Source organism: Zalophus californianus, chromosome 6 (assembly GCF_009762305.2).
Source record: "Zalophus californianus isolate mZalCal1 chromosome 6, mZalCal1.pri.v2, whole genome shotgun sequence".
In the NCBI taxonomy this organism is placed as follows: Eukaryota; Metazoa; Chordata; class Mammalia; order Carnivora; family Otariidae; genus Zalophus; species Zalophus californianus.
Genome location: NC_045600.1, coordinates 114155157 through 114178110, shown reverse-complemented (window position 1 = coordinate 114178110; position 22954 = coordinate 114155157). Strand labels below are relative to the sequence as shown.

Below are 22954 nucleotides of genomic sequence, written 5' to 3'. Positions count from 1 at the left end.
TTCTCCTGCCTCCAGAAGGGAGTGACACCAGGGATTGAGAATTTATGTGAATGAGGAAATCAAGTCCCTTCTTTGTCTTTTCTCAGAAGAAAATGTTTTATACTACTATCCAGAACCTTTCCCATCTTTCCAAACTTGCTAAAGGTGAAAGCTGTAATGTTAGTCATTTCTCCCATTCCCTAGAGTTATGTCTGTCTTTTTACTGAGAATGCTTAATTACCAGAAAGCTTTGTTACACTTTAGCTTCAGTTTCTCTTCTTTTACCCAAAGGTTTTAAATGATACTTGGGTTTCCTTCCCTTCCTGGTCTGAGGACTCCACCTTTGTTAGTTCCAAGAAAACCCAGTATGAAGAACACATCTATCGTTGTGAAGATGAACGCTTTGAGGTACAAGCTCCTTCATCATTTGGAGGTTGTGGAAATGGGAGGCACTAAATGCTAAGATATCTTAAATACCTGTCTGTGAGGCTTGGCTTTTTAAGACCAAAGAGCCAAAGGCTCATGTTCTTCACTAGTAAATGCTTATTGTTCTACTTACAATGCTTTACGAGTTCATCAAATATATTAGTAGTATTTTAGGGCAAGTGTAACCTATCTAGGCCATTTTAACCCTTTTGAAGTTATCCATTGATGGCTGAATAATAATTCCTTGAATTTTTAACAACATTTTAAAGTTTATTGTGTTTTACAGGGTATACAAAACACATACGTATCTTATATCTTAAGGCTGACTGGACTTTCTTAAAGAGGTTTAATTATTTAAAGTGTATATTGTCATTCTTAGCAGGTATCTTGACATGGTTAGCAAACCAACTCTCCTGTGAGAACTGGAATTCTTCTCTCCTATATCTTATTTATTTGGCTCCTTGTGAAAGAAAGCGAAATTAGGGCTTTATTTTAAAGTAGTCGGGAAGGGAAGAGCTGGAGTAAATAAGTGAGCTGGGAGAGCCTCCGTACAGGAGTAGGAGCAGTGAGAGTGGGCTCAGAATCCCCAGTGTGTTAAAACATCTAGCTCACTGATATCAACAAAAAGGGAATGTTCAATGTGTCTGAAGAGGTAAAATGATGTGTATCCTATTTAATGTATTTATTATATAAAAGTAACTGGCCCTGCTTATTCATATAGATGGGAGAGATCTTGCTCTTTTTTAAATCCATGCTGATTTAGCTCTGCCAGCCATTCCCCCTTCACACTTGATTCAGCTGTTTCTGGCATGTCTTGAATGAAGAGCCACATGTTGTGGCAGTCACTGGCAGGTGACTGGCCCCAGTGTTCATGAGGAGTTTCAACCATTTGCACAAAACGAAATCATGACAGATGCTAACTTCCATGGAATGTGTATCAGGCTGAAGAAAGCATTTCCTTGTTACCTACGTTTAGTAAGGTTAAATGAGGAGTTAGAAAGCAGAGATTGGCATCTTTTTCTGACAGGATGTTCCTATCCTCAATTGGTATGCCTATAAAAGGCAACATCCGCATTTCCCTTCTGTGATTACAGGCATGAGGATGAAGGTGTGTGTGCATGTGCTTAGGATTGAGTGGGATGGGCTAGTTTGAAGGAGCATTCCTTTATACATCAGGATAGGTTAGTGATCCTGCAGTGTGGACAACCCCCAAATTTCAGTGGCTTGAAAAAAACAGATTTATTTCTTGATCATGCTACATGTGCATTGATGTTTAGTGGGGGATCCTGCTCATCAGAATTACTTTGGGACACTTTTTTTTTTTTTTTTAAGATTTATTTGCTTGAGAGAGTACACGTGCACACACATGTCACAGAGCAGGGGAGGGGCAGAGAGAGCCGGGTGGGGGGAATCTCAAGTAGACTCCACGCCGAGCGCTGAACCCCCCTGAGGGGCTCAGTCTCAGGACCCTGAGATCCTGACCCGAGCCGAAACCATGAGTTGAAAGCTCAACCGACTGTGCCACACTGGGAACACTTCCATAGACATTTGGTCATGGGACCCTGAGACTTCTTGTTTACTTCATTTTCTGTTTCTCATATGGAGAATTTTGTGTGAAGCTTAGGACAAGAGTTACTCAAAGGTTGCTAGTCATATCCTTAACCAGATCTGGGTAGGCCCTTGCCAGAAAGTAAGTGCCAGGAGTTCTGTTAGAATTTAAATGATTACTCACAGATACGACATTGAAGTCCTTAAGGAATGATTGTCACTGCTCTTATTATTACTGAATGTAGAACAAGGCTATTAAACATTTAAATATTTCAAGTTACCCTGAAAAACCTTACACATAAGACTGATTTATCATCATTTATCATCTTTTGGGGATTGTTGTGTATTTTGTTTCATTTTGTTTTCATTTTATCATTTGTAACAGATTTTAACAATCCAGTAAAGTTCAGGGGAAAGTGTCAGTAAGGTTGCCTCCTGTGAGGTCCCTGTGGTCTGGGGTCAGTAGTCCTAAGCAAAGCACACTGGTGTTGTTAGAAGTAACAATTACCACTTAATCTATCTTTTATTGGATGTTACATGCTGGGCCTTGCACTAAACCCTTTAGTTGGATTATATTGTCTAATCTAGAAAACAGCCTATGAGAGTAGGTGATGTTATCCCTATTTTATTGATAAGGAAATAGAATTTTGTATGGCTACTGTGGCAGAGCTAGGATTCAAATCCAAGGAATTTGGCTCCCTACTTCATACTTTTGACCGCTATTCTATTCTGGTTTGGGTTCTGAGCACACTTTGTCTTTTGAATTAGCTTGATGTAGTTTTAGAAACCAATCTGGCAACGATCCGGGTTCTGGAAGCAATACAGAAGAAGCTTTCTCGCTTGTCTGCTGAGGAACAAGCCAAATTTCGCTTGGACAACACCCTTGGGGGCACATCGGAAGTTATTCATCGAAAAGCACTCCAGAGGATATATGCTGATAAAGCAGCTGACATCATTGATGGTCTGAGGAAGAACCCTTCCATTGCCGTCCCAATTGTCCTCAAAAGGTAACTGACTGAATGTGCCCTTCGTGCTTTAGTGTGCTTCATGACAGATTCAGTGTCCCATTAACTAAGGCCCTCATTTTCAACCTGGTTACTATCCCACAAGATCTCCATTTCACCCCAACACTGGTTGTTGGAAATTAGGTTCAGCATGGGATAATGGAGCTTCTTGATGGGGTTCTGTGTAATCAGCAGTAGAGAACAAACCTTGAAAGTCCATAGTGGAATGCTCTTTGTGTTTAAGGGGATATTTTAAAATATGGAAAAGAACAAAGTAGAACACAACCACTCACATTCCTGCCACTCAATATTAACGATTGTTAACATCTTTGTTTTTTAATAAGGAAAACACTCTTTTTTGTCTTTGTAAAATTGATGTTTATTTAAAAAGGCTAGCTTGCCATTTTTACCAAGAACGTCTTACTTTTTCCTCCTGACAAGCCTTCAGCCTGAGGTGTAGAGGGGCTGTTGTACCCACCCAAGACCAGGCATCAAGGAGGCCAGAGCTACAGCTGAGCCCCAGGCTCCTCCAAGTCCATGGCGCTTTGCTGTGAATCCCAGCTAACAGCTGGGACCTCTCTCAGTATCCCCTGCAACGGTGGTGTGAAGGAACTCTTGTCTGCTGCACAGCTCACAGATGCCCGGCTTTTCTTGTTCCTCCCTAGTCATTCGCTCAAGAGCTGGCACAGGCTGTCCCTCTTCTTGCCATGCTGGCAGCATTTAACTTTTGGCTTTGAGATGTAGGATACTCTTCAGTTCTAGTGCTTGATTTTACTCTCCTCGATCGGTTGTGCCATCAGAAATTCCCAAACTCTGTGTGCAAAGGAGCATTACTACTATGCAAGTTCTCTGCTCTCGGACTTCTGCATTTACATTAGTGTAGTGAATGTTCTTAGAAGTCCTGCAGCAAAGAGATGTGCTTGTTTTAGCTGGCCAAGGAAGTGAACCCCCTTTTCAAGGGTATTCTGTGGACTGCTGTTGAGAAATAACTAGGTAAGATTTCTGACTTTGGGACAAATTACCTCCCCAGAATAAGTCCTGGATGAGTAATTTCCTCATGTAACAGAGTTCAAGCCTGGATTGATTAACAGTATAACAATTTGAATAACAGTATCCCAAGTTGCCAATAATTTTGACCTATTGTATCTTTTGACCTTTGAAATAAAGTAAGTCTGATACATTTCTCACTTCTAAAGCCTTAGAGAGGGGCGCCTGGGTGACTCAGTTGGTTAAGCGTCTGCCTTCGGCTCAGGTCATGATTCCAGGACATGGGTCCTGGGTTCGAGCCCCACGTTGTGCTCCCTGCCCAGCGGAGAGTCTGCTTCTCCCTCTGCCTCTGCCCCTCCCCGTCTCCTTGCTGGTGCTTGTCTCTCATTCACTCTCTCTCAGATAGATAGATCAATCTATCTTATTATTATTGTATGTAGAACAAGGTATTAAACATTCAAATATTTCAATCTATCTATCTTTTAAAAAATAAAAGAAAAAACCCTTAGAGAGTAGGTGCTGTTATCCCTATTTTCCCGATAAGGAAACCATCTCATATGGCAGAGCCAGGATTCAAACCCAAGGAGTTTAACTCCCTCCCTTAAAATTCCCACATCTGAATTCCCATGTCTTGTTGTTTCTGCTTCCCCCATTCCCCCCCCTCCAGGTTGAAGATGAAAGAGGAAGAATGGCGAGAAGCTCAGAGAGGCTTTAACAAGGTGTGGAGAGAGCAAAATGAGAAATACTACCTGAAGTCTCTGGACCACCAGGGCATCAACTTTAAACAGAATGACACCAAGGTCCTGAGGTCAAAGAGCTTACTCAACGAGATTGAGAGTATCTATGATGAGGTGAGCTGGAGGTTTTTATATTTGTGAGAGGACCCCAGGCTTTATGTTCAGCACGACTTTGATTCCTGGAAATCATCTTTGGTATATGAAAGCAAGACCTTCTGAGACATGTTGATTCTTCAAAACTGCCACAGCCTTCTATTCCTGATTCTGCCATTTTAAATCCAAGCCTTACCTTTATTCCTGAGCTGCTTTACTGGTTTCCCAGTTTACCATCCTGGCTTTGTCTGTGCCTGCTGCCTCCCTCTTCACGTGTCTTTCCGTCTGTTTCCCTCAAAACGGTACCTCTTCTTCATTCACGTAGCCCCTCTCAACTTCCCACAACTGAAACTTATCATTAATCCCCAGACACTTTCTTTTCCGTGTTTATTCAGCATACTTACCAGGAGTGTATATAGTACTGGGGGGCAGGATACAGTGATGATTAAGAAATTGATCCTGTTCTCTTGGGGCTCATAGTCATGGGGAGTGGATAGAGACATAAATACAGTATGATTGAGCATTCCTAAAAGTTATGTGATCTTGAATTTTTAAAAGCATTTTATCATGAAAATGTCAAACATAGACGGAAGGCGTGAGAGTGGTAAAATGAGCTCTTACATAAACTTAAATAAGCATCCCTGTTTTGTTAGATCTGTCACCTTCCACACCTCTCCCCCCAGATTGGAGACCTCAAGTCCTAGACCTCATGTGGTATCCTCCATATCCATAAATACAGAATTTTGAAAGATGGTCCCAGTTTTGTCCCATTGTCCCCAGTAGGTCTTCGCAGTGTAGAAGATACCAGTATGTTGGTGTCAGACCATACCTCCCGCATTATCTATTTCTGTTTCTGCAAGTTGTGGGTTGGAAGACAGTTGCCACTGTGGTTAATAATGGCATGTACTGCTGGCGCAGTCTCGTAGGTCTTTTTGTTGTTGCTGGACACATGTCACATAATACTTTGCGTCTCTCTCCTGTTAGAGGCAAGAGCAGGCTACAGAAGACAATGCCGGTGTACCTGTTGGCCCACACCTCTCACTTGCCTACGAAGACAAACAGATCCTGGAAGATGCCGCTGCTTTGATTATCCACCATGTGAAAAGGCAGACCGGCATTCAGAAGGAGGACAAATATAAAATCAAGCAAATCATGCATCATTTCATTCCAGATCTGCTCTTTGCTCAGAGAGGTGATCTCTCAGATGTGGAGGAAGAGGAAGAAGAAGAGATGGATGTAGATGAAGCCACAGGGGCAGCTAAGAAGCACAATGGTGTTGGGGGCAGTCCCCCTAAGTCCAAGCTACTGTTTAGTAACACAGCAGCTCAGAAGTTAAGAGGGATGGATGAAGTATACAACCTCTTCTATGTTAATAACAACTGGTATATCTTTATGCGACTGCACCAGATTCTCTGCTTGCGGCTGCTGCGGATTTGTTCCCAAGCTGAACGGCAAATTGAAGAAGAAAACCGAGAGAGAGAGTGGGAACGGGAAGTGCTGGGCATAAAACGAGACAAGAGCGACAGCCCTGCCATCCAGCTACGTCTCAAAGAACCTAGTGAGTGCTTAGACTGTTGGTGTCTGGACGATGTGAGGGGTTGGGGGGCCTCAGAGCCAAATTAGACTCGAGACTGCTTTCTTTTATGCATAGAGCACAGGCAGGCAGGCCTTAGAGCCTGGCCAGGGTTCAGATCCTAGCTCTGGAATTGACTGGTTGTGTGACCTTACTTCAGCTCCCCAAACCTATGTACCTATGAAATGGAGGTGCTCCTTAATACTTTGTGGGGTTGTTGGGATGATTGGGGAAAGTATGCAGAGCACCCTGTGCAGTGCTAGGATCATGGACATTCAATGGCTGCTGCTGTGGACACCTGGGTAGTGGGTGTCATTTGCCATCAGTTTCCCAAATGGCAGATCTCTGCGGTATTGCAGAGTGTGTTAAAGGACAGGGTGGGACTAAAATGTCACAGTCCATTCTGCTCCATGACGGAACAGAGATTCCTAGTTGTTCATGCCTAAGACAGATGGGAATTTTCTCAGATATGTTTGGGCAGGACTTCTTAGCCAGTGAGGTTCATTCCTTAATAGATACAAATAGTTTGTGGAAAGGAGATTGAAAGTCGAGAGATGGTGTGAGACAGCAGACCAGACAGAACAGAAATGAAGATAGAGAACACAGGAAAACGAAAATAAATGTGGGCTGAGGAAGCCACCATGTGCTTTAAGTAACTCTCTGTTACCGGCTTCTAGAAAACTATTCCGTTCATAAATTAGGTTTGTGAACCAAAAACTTTTTCGTGGAGCCTTTCTTCTGTGCCCTTGAAGAAATAGCCGATCTGTGGAGTGAATTATCTAAAAAAATTTCTAAACTGTTGCTGATGTAAGAAGCCCGTGTGTGACCCTCACTATCTGTTGAAGAGCTAATGACACTGGATATTAATGTTAAAAGCCTTTATCTCGATAATCCTAGCTTGAGAGAGACAACTTTTGGATCTCAGAGCGGTGATTCCATCTGCTTGGGTAGAAATGAGAGAGCAAATGGTCTAATCCTGGCTTGATCACTGACTTAACCTGGTTTGAGGCTTACGTTGTTGGGTCTTGAGCAGTAACGCCAAGCCTCGCACTGATCATAACTCGTGGGCACAAGTCTGAGTTGTGCTCCTAGTGTTATTCTGGCTTAAGACCGTCTGCCTAGCAGTAGCACAGCCCATGCCTGTGCTGTGGGTCTGAACAAGGTGATATTCTGTGGTGAAAGTTAAGCCAGTTGCTTTTAAACTGTATTCTCTGTTTTGCATGTCTTTGATGAGCCCATCACACTTCAGATAAACAGAGATGGACTTAGCTTTTGCTCTCAGCCTGTTTTCTCTTGTATAGACTTTACAAACGGTAACCAGATGTCAGGGACAAAAGAGTTCTTGTAAATTTTTTTTTTTTTCAGTTTAGTGAACTTTTTATCAAGGTGCAACATACATATAGAAAAATACACAAATCCAAATTGTGTAGCTCAGTGAATTTTTACAAAGTGAACACACCTGTGTAACCAGCACCTGGATCAAGGAACAGTATAACCTCTAGCTCATCCACGTCGGTATTATGCTAAGCGATATAAGTCAATCAGAGAAAGACAATTATCATATGATCTCACTGATATGTGGAATTCGAGAAACAAGGCAGAGGATCATTGGGGAAGGGAGGGAAAAATGAAACAAGACGAAACCAGAGAGGGAGACAAACCATAAGAGACTCTTAATCTCAGGAAACGAACTGAGGGTTTCTGGAATGGAGGCGGGTGGGAGGGATGGGGTGGCTGGGTGATGGACATTGGGGAGGGTATGTGCTATGGTGAGCGCTGTGAATTGTGCAAGACTGTTGAATCACAGACCTGTACCCCTGAAACAAATAACACATTATATGTTAATTTATAAAGAAAAGAAACAGTATAACCAATACCCCAGTGACCCCCTCACGCCACCGTCTTGATTGCCAGCACTGGATATCAGTAAATAGGTCTTATGTAAGTTTAAGGTAGAGTCCTTTCATGCTTCCTTTTGCACTCTGCTAGTTGCCAAATGCTAGATGCCAAACAACTGAAAAGATTCTAGCTGCTGGTTGAAGTGATTCATGTGCAGCAAGTACAGATCATTTAATGCAATTTGTGAAGTACAACGTTGGGAATCCATTTTTAAACAGAAGGACTTTGACAAATGCAGGTTACTTCATTATTCATAGGGGATTTAATTTGCACTCCTATTTTTCTGTTCCTGAGAGGTTTCCCAGGGCTCGAGTGTGGTGCTGTCTGCCTTTTCTCATCTGCACTTTATGCTTCATTGAAATAGCTTTATGAGCAAGTGACCCATGTGAGGAATGCTCTCTGCCGGCTGGGAGGGCAGGTTCCTCTCAGCAGAAGAGCCAACAACTTTTTGAAGAAACTTCTTCCCTGGAATATTCTGCTCTGTTCTCCTCTCAGGCAGCTCTAGTGTAATGAAGTGTCTTTCTGGCATGGACAGAGTGTTAGAGCCCCCGTTAAAGTTGCAGGGTCACTGTCCCCTGATAGAACTGGCCATTGTAGCCACCTGTCAGATGTCACCTCTGGCTACGGCTGATTAAGTGCGTATGTTTGAATACCTAGGGTTCTTTCATCAGAGGCTCTTTAGGCAAGCTGCGGCGTTTCGCCCTGCCCTCTCTCCTGACCTTTTCGTAGCAGGGTAAGGCCTCACCTCTCCCATCTCTCCCACAGTGGATGTTGACGTAGAAGATTATTACCCAGCTTTCCTGGACATGGTGCGGAGCCTGCTGGATGGCAACATAGACTCGTCGCAGTATGAAGATTCACTAAGAGAGATGTTCACCATTCACGCCTACATTGCCTTCACCATGGACAAGCTAATCCAGAGCATTGTCAGACAGGTGAGGGCACGGTGGAGGCTAGGTTTGGTGAGGGAAGAAGTCCTTACCTAAAGATGGATGAGGCAAAGAGAAAAGGCAAGATGTCTGTTGGAGAAAAAAGGGCAGTTTGCTTATAGAACGATGTTTATGGATGTATGGCTCTCTAGAGGAAAGGGGGGAGGTTAAGGTGATGTCACATCTCTCATGTTAACAGAGTGGGAGTACTTTAGCCGCTAAATGGACTCCTTTGCTCTGCTCAGTGTGCCCTCACAGTTGAGTGAGCCTCCCGCTGACCCAGTGTCTTGCCCCTCTCTCGCTGCCTACCTATAGAGCGAGCATTGGTACTGGCCCTGCTCTTACCTAATCGCCCAGTGGGGAGCTTTCAGTGGGTAACGCTTTCACTTCTGTAGGTGTTGGTGATTCTGTGTATTTTCCTCATTTAATATTTGAAGTTCTTTTTGTGAGAATGGTTTCATACAACATCTTCTATAATACTATCCCTACCTCCCTATCTGAGGTTCCGCTTGACTTAGATTTGTGGTTGGTTTTGTGATTTGTTCCTCTGGCACTCTAGGAGTTGGTAAGTATGTTCTTTACAGCAATGATAATTTATAGCAAATAGGTTTCCACTTTTGCCTTGAGTTCTGAATTTCTGAAGGGATCAGAATGTCTTGTTGGTGCGTCACTTTCTTTAAAGTGAAAACTTGGGGCAGCTGGGTGGCTCAGTTGGTTAGGCGACTGCCTTCAGCTCAGGTCATCATCCTGGAGTCCCGGGATCGAGTCCCACATCGGGCTTCCTGCTCCTCGAGGGGAGTCTGCTTCTCCCTCTGACGCTCCCCTCTCTCATGCTCTCTCTCTCTCTCAAATAAATAACCTTTAAAAAAATAATAAAGTGAAAACTTGACAAAGAAAATTCTAGAGTCCTCACTGCCACTATGGGGAATAAAAGCTTGTTGCTCAGTGTTTTCTTGGAGTAAAATATGGAATTCTTTGCGAAGTACCCAGGCTTTTGCCTTGATTTCGGAAGGACGCATGGCTCTGCGCCCTTTTACAGGATCTCCTCAGAGTCAAGGAAGAACACTTCACGTAACTGACTCTTGGCATCTTCATGAAGGTTGTCAGGTATTCAGTTTTTTCCTGGAAATCGAAGAAGTTAAGAGGCCTTCCTAATTGAAATCATTATATGGGTACAAACATAAATATAAATATATGTAAAATCTAAATATATGTAAACTAGAAACTCCAGTTATCATTTGCTTCTGCTTCCAAGTGTGCTGCTGCTACAGCTAGAAGTAAAGTCTTACACACTGCCAGCCCAGCACCTTTAAACATCCAGTAGAATTAACTTTTATAAACCCGAGGTTGGTTTTTGAAACAATACATGTAATTGTCCACTTATTAGAAGCACCTGGTTATGATTTTGAGTCAGTAATACATAATGTCAAATCTTTTTAAGAAACAGGTTTTGTCCAGAAACCCAAATACAGTGGGATTTTTTTTTTAAGATTACATTTGAGAGACGCGCGCACACGCGCACACGCACACGCACACGCACACACACACACACACACACACACACACACACACGAGAGGCAGAGGGAGAGAATCTCAAGCTGACTCCATACTGAGCACAGAGTGCAGAGCCTAACGTGGGGCTCAGTCCCTCAACTGTGCAATCACAACCTGAACCAAAATCAAGAGTCAGATGCTTAACCGACTGAGCCACCCAGGCGCCCCCAAATCCAGTGTTTTTAAAACCTATGTTCATGCTTCTCATCTTACTCCTCAATTGGAGGCATATCTTCTCTCATTCTCCTCATCCTGTTTGATGTTCTCCCAGAGTTCATTGCTGACTGGAGGTAGAACATATATTTCAAGGTCAAGCCATACATTTACCTTTTCCAGAGTACAGTTGATGCTTGAACAACAGGGCTTTGAACTGTGCTGGTCCACTTACACATGGATTCTTTACAATAAATACAGCATAGCACTGTAAATGCATTTTCTCTTCCTTATGATTTTCCTAATATTTTCTAGCTTTGTTATAAAAATACGGTATATAATACATATACAAAATATTTGTTCATTGACTTTATGTTATCAGTAAGGCTTATCAGTCACTAGTAGACTATGACTAGTTAGGTTTTGGGGGAGTCGAAAGTTATATGCAGATTTTCGGCTTTGTGGAGGGTTATTGCCCCTACTCCTCACATTATTCAAGGATCAGATGTAATTTAATAGGGATTTGTCTTAACACAATAGGCGGTCTCACAGATATCTAGTATAGAACTCAGAAAATGGCCAGTGTAGGGATTGAACTGGGAAGTTTGTTTTTTTTTTTCTCTCTCCTGCATGCCTTCTTTCTGGAAATCTGCTTCATTCTCATGCTTCTCTCTGCAGATGGATATTTGGCCACGTACTCAAGGCTTCTCCAGCCCCCTGGGACTTTGGCTTGCCATGGCAGTGCCTCTGGCCCCAGCATTGCTTGACCTTTCCATCTAGATGCTCGTCTGTCTACCAAACACATTCATTGTGTCATTTTAAATTATCAGGAGAGAGAATCTGAGCAGCCTAGCTTGGGAGCGCGAGCTGTCCAGTTGTCCCTGACTTTTTTTTTTTTTTAAGATTTTATTTATTTATTTGACAGAGAGCACAAGTAGCAGAGAGGCAGGCAGAGGGAGAGGGAGAAGCAGGCTCCATGCTGAGCAGGAAGCCCGACGCGGGGCTTGGTCCCAGGACCCTGGGATCATGACCTCAGCCGAAGGCAGCCACTTGACCAACTGAGCCACCCAGGCGCCCCAAGTTGTCCCTGATTTTATAGGGCTGCCCTTTTCAAAGACTCTAGGAGGGACCAGATATCCAAGAAGAGGGTGTGGATGGGGAGTCAGTGACAGGGTCTGTTTCATCAAGACTGTCTTAACCAGAAGTGTCCACGTGATAGAGACCATGCTTTAGATACACTTTTTTTACAGTCTTCCCCCCCCACCCCGCCCCGAACACTGTATCTTAAGCTTCTCCCTATGTTACCAGGTTATCATAGGCATTATTTTAATGGCCACATTAGAACCCATTGTCTGGACTAATTATAATTTAACCATCTCCAGTTGCTGGCCTTTCTACTGCTGACAGATCAGTCACCCTTCTGACCTTGCACTGTGTCCATTTATCTACAAATACACATACTTGTCATTTAAGACTTTACGTTAAAAATAAGTAGTTGTCATAGTTACTAGCACTTCAAAAAGGATGTATCTTCCTAAAAATAGAATGGCTTAGTGGTTTTTGAGAATTTTAAAGTAAAACAGACAAATTGATATTGCAGTTAACATTTTGCTTTTTTCTTGTATATGTTTTTCACATTCTCTTGCAATTTTTATGAGTAAAGTTTCATTTGAGGGAATTTTTATTCCTCCATAGAAATATAGTCATGACTATGAGAATGGAAACTCTAAAAGGTTCAACTTTCCAGTCATCAGATAGTTTAAGCGTGGGATGCCTGGGTGACTCAGTCGGTTAACCGTCTGCCTTCGGCTCAGGTCGTGATCCCAAGGTCCTGGGATCGAGTCCCATATCGGGTTCCTTGTTCAGCAGGAAACCTGCTTCTCCCTCTGCCTACCACTCCCCCTGCTTGTGCTCTCTCTCTCTCTCTCTCTCTGACAAATAAAATCTTAAAAAAAGAACATAGTCTCAATAATTACCAACAGTCAATAGTGACTGACCTGTGTTGAAATTGAGTCAATTAACATTTACAATTTAAGTACTATATTTTTTATCTGATGTAGAAAAATAAGTAATGTATTAGAAAGAATATCCGCCTAGGGGTCAGGAAGCTTGAATATTAGTCCTAACTCTATTCCTTCAGCTGGGAACCCCTGGGTAAGTGATTCAGCAACCAAATCTGGAATACTAAGTGAGTTTCAACTTTGTACCCAGGCTGGGAATATAGACAGGGATCTAGCTTTCATGGTTCTCCACAGCCCCTGTCCTCACCTTGGCACATAGTGAGTGTTCTTACCTAAAATGGAAATTTGTCTCCTGTGTAACAGGGCACCCCCTCTTCAGCCTCCTGCCCGGGGTAGTTGTGTAGATCAAATGAGAAGGAGTATGAAAGCAAGTTATAAACGGTAAAGAAGCACCATAAAAACAGGAAGCCATGAAAAATTTCTTTCATGTAAAATTTTTTTACAGTTCCTTAGAACTTTAAGCAGCACATTAACATGAGCTGCCTAAGCTTTTGTTTGTTTAAGATTTTGTTTATTTGACAGAGCACAAGCAGGGGGAGCTGCAGAGGGAGAGGGAAAAGCAGGCTCCCCACTGAGCAGGGAGCCCCATGTGGGGCTTGATCCTAGGATCCTGAGATCATCGCCTGAGACAGACGCTTAACTGACTGAGCTACCCAGGCGCCCTAGTTTTGCTTTTAAATAAATAGGAAAGCTATACTCATGGACCAGTGAACTGTTGAAGATTTGGGCTTATTCTCTAAGAATATGAAATACTGGTTTTGTGTGATTAATTTTCTAAAGTAACCAACCAAAAAAACTTTTTGAGCTGAGTCACTGGAACTATCAAAGGAAGGTTGACTGTATGAAAGGGAGAAATATTTTCTTGGTTCACTGATGACTTGCCTTTGCTTAATTCCAGCTGCAGCACATCGTGAGTGATGAAATCTGTGTGCAGGTGACTGACCTTTACCTGGCAGAAAACAATAATGGGGCCACAGGAGGCCAGTTGAACACGCAGACTTCCAGGAGTCTCCTGGAGTCAACATATCAACGGAAGGCTGAGCAACTCATGTCAGATGAGAATTGCTTTAAGGTGAGAGTTACTCATGTAGTCAAGGACCATGCTGGTGACAGTATAAGTTGTTGGAACTATGTCCATCAGAAATCAAAGCCATACCAGGATACTTTGATCTAGTGATTCCACTCCTGGAACTCCTTAGAGTTCCTATGAGCTCACTGGAGGGAATAAAAAACATGGAAAAGTGGAAGTAAAAGACCATCTCCCATGGACGGTCTGTTACTTTCTTGCCTTTTAAAAAAGTTGCCAAATATGATTTTTATAAATTTGTATTCTGCCTTTTTCTCTCTGGTTGTTTTTTCATAGTATAATGCTTTGTAAATATTATAATGCTTTATTTAAAAATGTTAATACAGAGGGGCACCTGGCTGGCGTATTTGGAAGAGCATATAACTCTTGATCTTGGGGTCATGAGTTCAAGACCCATCACTAAAAAAAATAAACTTAAATAAGCATGCTAATACACATAATCCATGATTGTTGTAGAAAAGATAGGAAATGCAGAGAAAAGGAAAAATTGTCACCTGTAGTGCTTCCCAGAAATAATTACTGATGACATTTCTAGACTTTTCTGTGCTTTTATAGGATTTGAAAGAGGGTATACAGGGCAAAATGGTCTGTAACTTATTTTGCTCAATTAGCAATATGTAGGTCTTCATCTTTTCATGACTGATATTTTATAGAGAATTATGACTGTCTGGTCATTTAGGTGTTTTCCATTTTCCACCGTTACTCCACTGTTGTTGCTAGTTAATAAAGCAAGTAGTTGGGAACAACCTAGATGTCCAGTCCACCGTGGGAATGGTTAATAGCAGCCTATTGTGTGAATTCCAGGTGGCATATTTTGGAGCCTGTAATAGTGAATCATAAATTATAAAAATACTGAATCAAATAAAAGGATACAAAGCTATGTGTACTATGATTACAGCTGTGTAATGAACAAAACTTGTATGTATTTGCATAAGAAGGGCAGGTTCCTGTGGCCCAGAATAAGGTTTGTAGTTGGCCAAGCAGAGAGAGCTAACATATCCTTGTTAGATCTGTTCCATGTACTTAATGATCTGACCCCAAATCGTCCACTTAGTTGTCTGCTTCTACTTTCAGCTATTTCTTTAGTTTCTAATCCATCACCTGTACTCTTTGCAGGACTGTTTTTTTTCTTCAGGGTTTTAAACCTATAAATGTTTATTAGAAGTTTACTGTGTGTTTTTTTGTGGTGAGTGGAATTACCATCCCCACCCACAATGACTTAACAATGGATTACATTGTGTGGTGAAGGCCTATGAAGGAATGGGTAGACTTACCCTATGGATAAGAATAGTTTTCAGTGTGGCAGACGGAATAGCAGAAACAAAGGCTTAGTAACCAAAAAAATTATGTCAGTGATCCTTTAAAATGTTCATATGGAGAACAAAATTTGATACTATTAACATTAAGCATAAGCAGCCCTTCAGATCCCCTGCCCACCCCTGAGCCCCAGCCTCCTGTCCATTTTGTTTCTGTGTACATCGTACACTGCTTTTTAAAAACTCAGCCACGTTGGGCACCTGGGTGGCTCAGTTGGTTAAGCGACTGCCTTCAGCTCAGGTCATGATCCTGGAGTCCTGGGATCGAGTCCCGCATAGGGCTCCCTGCTTGGCAGGGAGTATGCTTCTCCCTCAGACCCTCCTGTCTCTCATGTGCGCGCGCTCTCTCTCTCTCTCTCTCTCTCTCTCTCTCTCAAATAAATAAAATCTAAAAATAAAAACTAAAAGCTCAGCCACGTTTAGCTCTCTGTGTATCCATTCAGACCCTCTTCTGTGCCTTTACATACATACGTGTGTATATATGGAAATAAATGACATTAGGCTGCACATTCTGCATCATGGTTTTTTTTCACTTAGTATGGCTTAGAATTTCTCTGTTTTAATTTATAGAGATCCAGCTCATTTTTTCAACTGCTTTGTCATACTTAAGAGTAAAAATGTACCATAGTTTAAAAAAAAAAAATCATTCCTGGGGGGAAAAAATCTTGAAAAAAAGGGGGGCGGCGCCTGGGTGGCTCAGTCGTTGTCGTTAAGCGCCTGCCTTTGGCTCAGGTCATGATTGGGATCGAGCCCCGCATCAGGCTCCTTGCCCATTGGGAAGCCTGCTTCTCCCTCTCCCATTCTCCCTGCTTCTGTTCCCTCTCTGTGTCAAAAAAAAAAAAAAAAAAACTTTAAAAAATAATTTTCAGAAAATCATTCCTGGGACACCCGGGTGGCTCAGGACACTCTAAGCATTTGACTCTTGATTTCCGCTCAGGTCATGATCTTGGGGTCTTGAGATTGAGTCCCATGTCCGGCGCACACTCAGTGTGGAGTCTGCTTGAGATTCTCTCCCTCTGCCCCTCCCCCCGCTCACCCTTTTTCTGTCTCTCAAATAAATAGAATCTTAAAAAAAAAAAAAAATTCTCTTCGCGGTGAACATTTAAACAATTTCCATTTTTTACTTCCTCAAATAGTGCTACATCCTAGTGCTTGTATCCTAGTGCACATATGTTAGAATTTGAAGTGGAGACCAAGAAATGAAATCACAGGGTCAAAGGATGTGTATATTATACATTTTAAATAAATATATATATATATATTCTTTTAAATTTTGTTTTAAGTAGGCTCCACACCCAACATGGGGCATGAACTCAGGGCCCTTAGATCACAAGTCACATGCTCCACCAACTGAGCCGGCCAAATGTCCCTGAATGTTATATTTTAGTGGAGAATGCCATTTCACTCTCTACAGCCACAGGCTGTATATACTAGAGTACTCTTTTTCTTTTCTTTTAAGAATTTATTTTTTTATTTTTTTGAGAGAGCACGTGAGCAGGGGCAAGGGCAGAGGGAGAGAGGGATTCTTAAGCAGGCTCCATGCCCAGCCTGAGCCCAGTGCAGGGCTTAATCTCACAACCCTGAGATCATGACCCTGAGCAAAATCCAAAATCCGATACTCAACTGACTGAGCCACCCAGGCTCCCCTAGGGTGCACTTCTATAAGAGCATTTATTTCTCCATCCTTAGTTAACACTGGGTAGTAATCAAACTTCTTTATTTTGGCCATTTGGGTGGCTAGAAAATTACATTATTCTGATTCATATTTCCCCGTTCTCTATCATTGCCCATTTCTGTTTCCTTTTCTGTGTATTGCTTATTCATATCTTTCACCCTGTGTTTGGGAGGGATATATAGTTCTTTTTATGTACTTTTAAAAATAGGGTTTTCTCTGGTGTAGTTCTCTGAAATTGATTGGACTTCCCCTATATCCTTCAGTGGCCACCTGAGTGTCACTTCAATGACATGAAATCATTCTCAGCTCGCCGAGGAGCAATTGTTTATTCCCATAGTATACTGCCCATGTCTCTAGAATGTACCTTGGTAGTTACCTTAGTTGTAATGTAAATATAGCTGTTTTTATTCCTGTTTCCTTTACTAAATTGGGCTCCTCCAAACTAGAAACTGTGCTATCTTCTAAAGGTACCTGATAAATAATAGACATTCAGTGACCATGTGTTGAATGAATGAAGTATAGGATATTGGTGAAGGAGATGTGTAGAAAGAGGGTCCAAATACTAGAGGATCCTCAGCCATACTAAGTAAAAGGTTTGAATTTTCCTGTGGTTGGTGAGTGGTGAAGCATTTTTAAGGACTATCCCACTGGATTTGAGCTTTGAGGATCAGTTTGGTAGCATTGAGTAAGGAGGAGCAGAGGAACCAGAGGTGTGTTTACAACTGGAGGCAGTTACCATTTGGGTGATGGATGTGGGCAGTCAAATAGAGACTAGTCAAGACTTGGGGAGTGGTTGCCCAGTTGCGAGAACCAGGGTAAACACATGGTTAAGGGCCTAACAAGACAGGTGACAGGTGGAGGAACCTGTTGGGGGTGAGATTAAATTCAGTTTTAAGTAGAAAGGAGACAGTCTCCTCAGTATCACTTTAAAGACTGATTTCCTTAAGCAGTAGGATAAATCTTGACACTCTAGGTCATCCTAGATCAGGTGGGGAGGAGCAAACTCCTAAGGACAGTTTTTTAAAATCTATTTTGGAAGTAACTGTGTTTGTATTTATGTTGCATATATTATGTTCTTGTCATGTTTTAAATTTTACTAGCAGGTAGGAATTTTTAAAGCTTCTCTGAAAGAACACTTGGAACCAGAACTGGCTTCTGGTCCTGTTTACTTACTGAATCAGTGGACTTGAGAAGTGAGAACTCTCATTTTTAGGTTTTTCCCTGTGTAAAATGAAGAAGGTTGAAATAGATGCTTCCTTGTAAAATGATCTTCTCCATGTGATTTGGACAGTAATCTTACCTGCAATAAGCCATTAGGATAAGGACATTGAAAATCTTGGGATTCTGACGGGAGGTCCCATGTGCCACCACCATTTGATAGTTTTTTATGCAAAGCATGACTTGTTTTTTGGCTCTAATCAGTGTATTGCTTTCATTTTTTTTTAAGATTTTATTTAATTGACAGAGAGAGAGAGAGGGAACACAAGCAGGGGGAGTGGGAGAGGGAGAAGCAGGCTTCCCGCCTAGCAGGGAGCCCCATGCGGGGCTCGATCCCAGGACCCTGGGATCATGACCTGAGCCGAAGGCAGTCGCTTAACCAACTGAGGCACCCAGGCGCCCCCAGTGTATTGCTTTTAAATAGGAATTTTTTAAAAAATCATAAATGTTAGAAATCAAAATTTTGAGAACTTCAAATATGATTGATACCATTACAGCAGATCACTTTGTTAATACGTTGATGCTTTGTATTCCTTACATCACAGTGTGTATGATGGCTTGGGTAGTCTTTTTATTTTAAGATTTTATTTTTAAGTAATCTCTACACCTAATATGGGGTTGAAACTTGCAATCCAGAGATCGACTATCACATGCTCTACGACTGAGCCAGCCAGGTGCCCCCTTGGGTGGTCATCTTTATGGCAGTAGAATTGATTGCTGCTCTCTGTTGGGTTCGATGTTTTCTGCTTCACTTTAGTATGAGAAGTTCCTTTTCCTTTTCCTTCTTTATTTCCTTTTCTTCTCTTTTTTCTTTCATGCTTGTTTTTGTATTAAGTTCCAAAAATGGGATTATCGGGTAAAATGGCATTGACATTTTCTGGTTCTGGCTTTATGCTATATTTCTTACCAATGAACAAAATAAGTTTAAAACACTCTTCCATTGATTATTGCTTCAGCTAATACAAGAGGTACGAAACATGAAATGGTACTTTTTGCTCTAACCTTTCATTGTGCTGGTAGCAAGATTGGACTTTTGCCTTTTTTATCACCTGTCTCCTAAACTTTGGAGTACCTGCCTCATCTCTTCAATTAGAGTGAAGTTTTATAACTTTATTGCCTCCCTACCTCCCAACCCTTGAGTAGCTAGGTTATAGGTTTGGAAGAGATGGTCTTTTGTTTACATCCTGGTTTCTTATTTGCAGCTTATGTTTATTCAGAGCCAGGGCCAGGTTCAGCTGACCATTGAGCTCCTGGACACGGAAGAGGAGAACTCCGATGACCCTGTAGAAGCAGAGGTACGAACAAGCATATTGCAGAAACTGTGTGCTTAGAGAGCGGCCCTGCCGAGAATCTGCCTCGTGACGGTTTCTAGAAGGCCAAGACAGCCTCAGGCGTGTTAAGGGTCAGAACCTGATGCTTAAAGTACAGGCCATTCCAGCCATGTGTTCCACAGAAGGGGAGGGCTGCCTAGTGCTAGATATTTAGGGTTGATGGCAGTCTCATTTAGCCGTCAGTAAAGCCATCTCTCAGGACAGCTCATGGTTGGCAACGTTCCTGTTTTTCTTCTAAAGTATAAGAAACCACACATGAGGTCCCATCTGCCCGGTATCATCTTGATTTTGTGTCATGTTTACTTTTTATTGGGATAGATGAAGCCAGGAGTTGTCAACCCCACAGAGTGGATAGAGTGAGTCGGTTATCAGAGCTAGGCCTAGCAGGTAATGTTAATGAGAGACGCGAGCCATGTGTATGATGTTGAGGGGCTATGGAAGGGAGGTTGTTGTTCTGTGGGAATACTGGCTCCTGGTTGCCAAATCTTTGAAAAAAAATTTTCTGAGATTCCAGAAATCCAGATTTTAATGTGAAAGATACTGATTTTCAGACATTTGCCACTGTATGTTTTCTTCTTTAACAACACCCTCTGTGGGGAAATAAAACTTGTCAGTGAGCCAGTCTCTACCCATTTATGACCTCTGATAACTTTTAAAGTATCTCGGACAAGCTTCGGGTTTTGTTACCTAACAGGAATTTAAAGCTGTGTGTCAATACCAAGTAACAGCATGTCATTATGGAAAGATATTTTTGATGTTAAAATTTAAGGGTTTCTGAAGTTTAGTCCTTGAATTTGCTAGACTACCTGAGGAGGATGGAGTCCAGTGTTTGTACTCTCTCTCCACCCCTGTTTTGTGTTTATAATCCTAGCGTTGGTCAGACTATGTGGAACGATACATGAATTCTGATACTACCTCTCCTGAGCTTCGTGAGCACCTGGCACGGAAACCAGTATTTCTCCCAAGGTGAGTGAACTGAGTCACAAATTGGCAGTATATACTTGCACAGGGTTGAGGAACAGAAAGTTAAATGACTTTCAGATCCTTGGTTTTCGCTTACTCAGTTCGTTGTTCTGTCTGCTGAACAGCAAGGACACTGAGGACACTAATTCAAGGTTTCTATGGCTGTTCTTCCATGAGCTTACCTGGAGCATGTGCCCCAAAGCATGAGAGAAGTGAGAGCTTTAGAGAATCAACGGTAACTTTCCTGTGTTGGAGAGGAGTATGTGGCGGAGTCTCCAAACCTTGATGATTCATGAGGAAGACTCACAAGGCTCAGCATGTAGTCATACTCACAGTGATGATTTACAGTGAAAGAATACAGAGCTAAATCAATATGGGGAGAAGGCGTCTGTGACAAAGTCAGAGGAAACCAGGTGCAAGCTTCCAAGAGTCCTCTTCTATTGCAGCTACGTGGGACACTCTTAATTCCTCCAAGCAACAAATGATGACAGTATGTTTGAAACACTGTCTACCAGGGAATCTCATTAGGAGACTCAGTGCCAGGGTTTTTTATTGGGTGATACTGTCTGCCTAGCATGTAACAAAATTCCAGACTCCCAGAAAGAAAGCAGGTTTTCAGATGAAACCACATATTTATGTGAACAATTTAGGTACAGTGAGCCACTTTTATTGCTTAGGGAATGGTGGAAACTCTCCCCAAATCCAGGATTCCAGAACCCAGCCAAGTGACAACCTTGAAAGCAGACCTTTCAAAAGATAGCAATCTTACCAAAAATAATAAGATACCTAGGAATAAATGTAACCAAAGAGGTGAAAGACCTATACTCTGAAAACTATAGAACATTGATGATGGAAATTGAAAAAGACAAAGAAGTAGAAACACATTCCATACTCATGGATTGGAAGAAGAAATATAATGTCTACACTACCTGATGCAGTCTATACATTTAATGCAATTCCTATCAAAATACCACCAGCATTTTTCACAGACCTAGAACAAATAATCCTAAAATTAGTATGGAACCACAAAAGACCCCGAATAGCCAAACAACGTTGAAAAAGAAAAGCTGGAGGTATCACAACTCCAGATTTGAAGTTATATTACAAAGCTGTAGTAATCAAAACAGTATGGTACTGGCACAAAAACAGACATGTAGATCAATAGAACAGAATAGAAAACCCATGATTATGTGGTCAATTAATTAAGCAGGGAAGAATATCCAATGGGAAAAAGACAGTCTCTTCAATAAATGGTGTTGGGAAAACTGGTCAGCTACATGCAAAAGAATGAAACTGGACTGCTTTTACACTATATACAAAAATAAATTCAAAGTGGATTTTAAAAGACCTACATATGAGACCTCAAACCATAAAAATCCTAGAAGAGAACTCAAGCAGTAATTTCTGTGACTCCCCTATAGCAACATTTTTCTAGATAAGTCTCCTGAGGCAAGGGAAACAAACTTTTGGGACTACATCAAAATAAAAAGCTCTGCACAGCAAAGGAAATAATCAAAACTAAAAGGCAACCTACAGAATGGGAGAAGATATTTGCAAATGACATATTTGATAAAGGGTTAGTATCCAAAATATCTAAAGTACTTACACAACTCAACACCCCCCAAAAACAATCCAATTAAAAATGGGCAGGGGGCACCTGGGTGGCTCAGTCGGTAAAGCGTCTGACTCTTTATTTTGGCTCAGGTCATGATCTTAAGGTCATGAGATCGAGCCCTGCGTCTAGCTCTACACCCAGCAGGGAGTCTGCTGGAGATTTTCTCTCTCCTTCTGCCCTCGTGTGCCGCCCCCCCCCCCATGAGTGCACTCGCTTGCTCTTCCTCTCTCTCTCAAATCTTGTAAAAAAACAAAACAAAAACGGGCAGTAGACATGAACACACATTGCTCCAAAGAAGACCTATAGGTTGCTGACAGGTAATATGAAAAGGTGCTTAACATCACTGATCATCAGGGAAATGCAAATCAAAACTACAATGAGACATTGCCTTACACCTGTCAGAATGGCTAACATCAAAAAATACAAGAAATATCATGCTGGCAAGGATGTGGAAAAAAAGGCACCCTCTTGCACTGTTGGTGGGAATGCAAACTGGTGCAGCTACTGTGGAAAACAGTACGGAGGTTCCTCAAAAAGTTAAAAATAGAACTGCCCTGTGATCCAGGAATTGCTCTACTGGGTATTTACCCAAAGAATACAAAAACACTAGGTCAAAGGGATACATGCACCCCTATTTTTAGAGCAGCATTATCTACAATAGCCAAGATATGGAAGCAGCCTGTGTCCATCGATAGAAAAATGGATAAAGAAGATGTGTATATATACAATGGAATATTATTCAGCCATAAGAAGGAATGAAATCTTGCCATTTGCAACAACATGGGTGGAGCTAGAGGGTATTATAGAGTATAAGCTAAGTGAAATAAGTCAGTCAGAGAAAGACAA

General features: G+C 41.9%; 1 protein-coding gene across 2 annotated transcripts in view; it reads left to right on the top strand.

The window, feature by feature from the left end:
- Positions 1 to 22954, top strand: part of SIN3A (SIN3 transcription regulator family member A) — a 67046-nt gene that overhangs the window by 34940 nt on the left and 9152 nt on the right. For both annotated transcript variants that reach the window (XM_027571235.2, XM_027571236.2), the window contains exons 12-19: positions 271 to 387; positions 2722 to 2960; positions 4612 to 4795; positions 5759 to 6332; positions 9012 to 9181; positions 13802 to 13975; positions 19402 to 19494; positions 20402 to 20496. In XM_027571235.2, the coding sequence (XP_027427036.1) occupies positions 271 to 387; positions 2722 to 2960; positions 4612 to 4795; positions 5759 to 6332; positions 9012 to 9181; positions 13802 to 13975; positions 19402 to 19494; positions 20402 to 20496 (1646 nt within the window). The remainder of the gene's footprint in view (positions 1 to 270; positions 388 to 2721; positions 2961 to 4611; positions 4796 to 5758; positions 6333 to 9011; positions 9182 to 13801; positions 13976 to 19401; positions 19495 to 20401; positions 20497 to 22954) is intronic.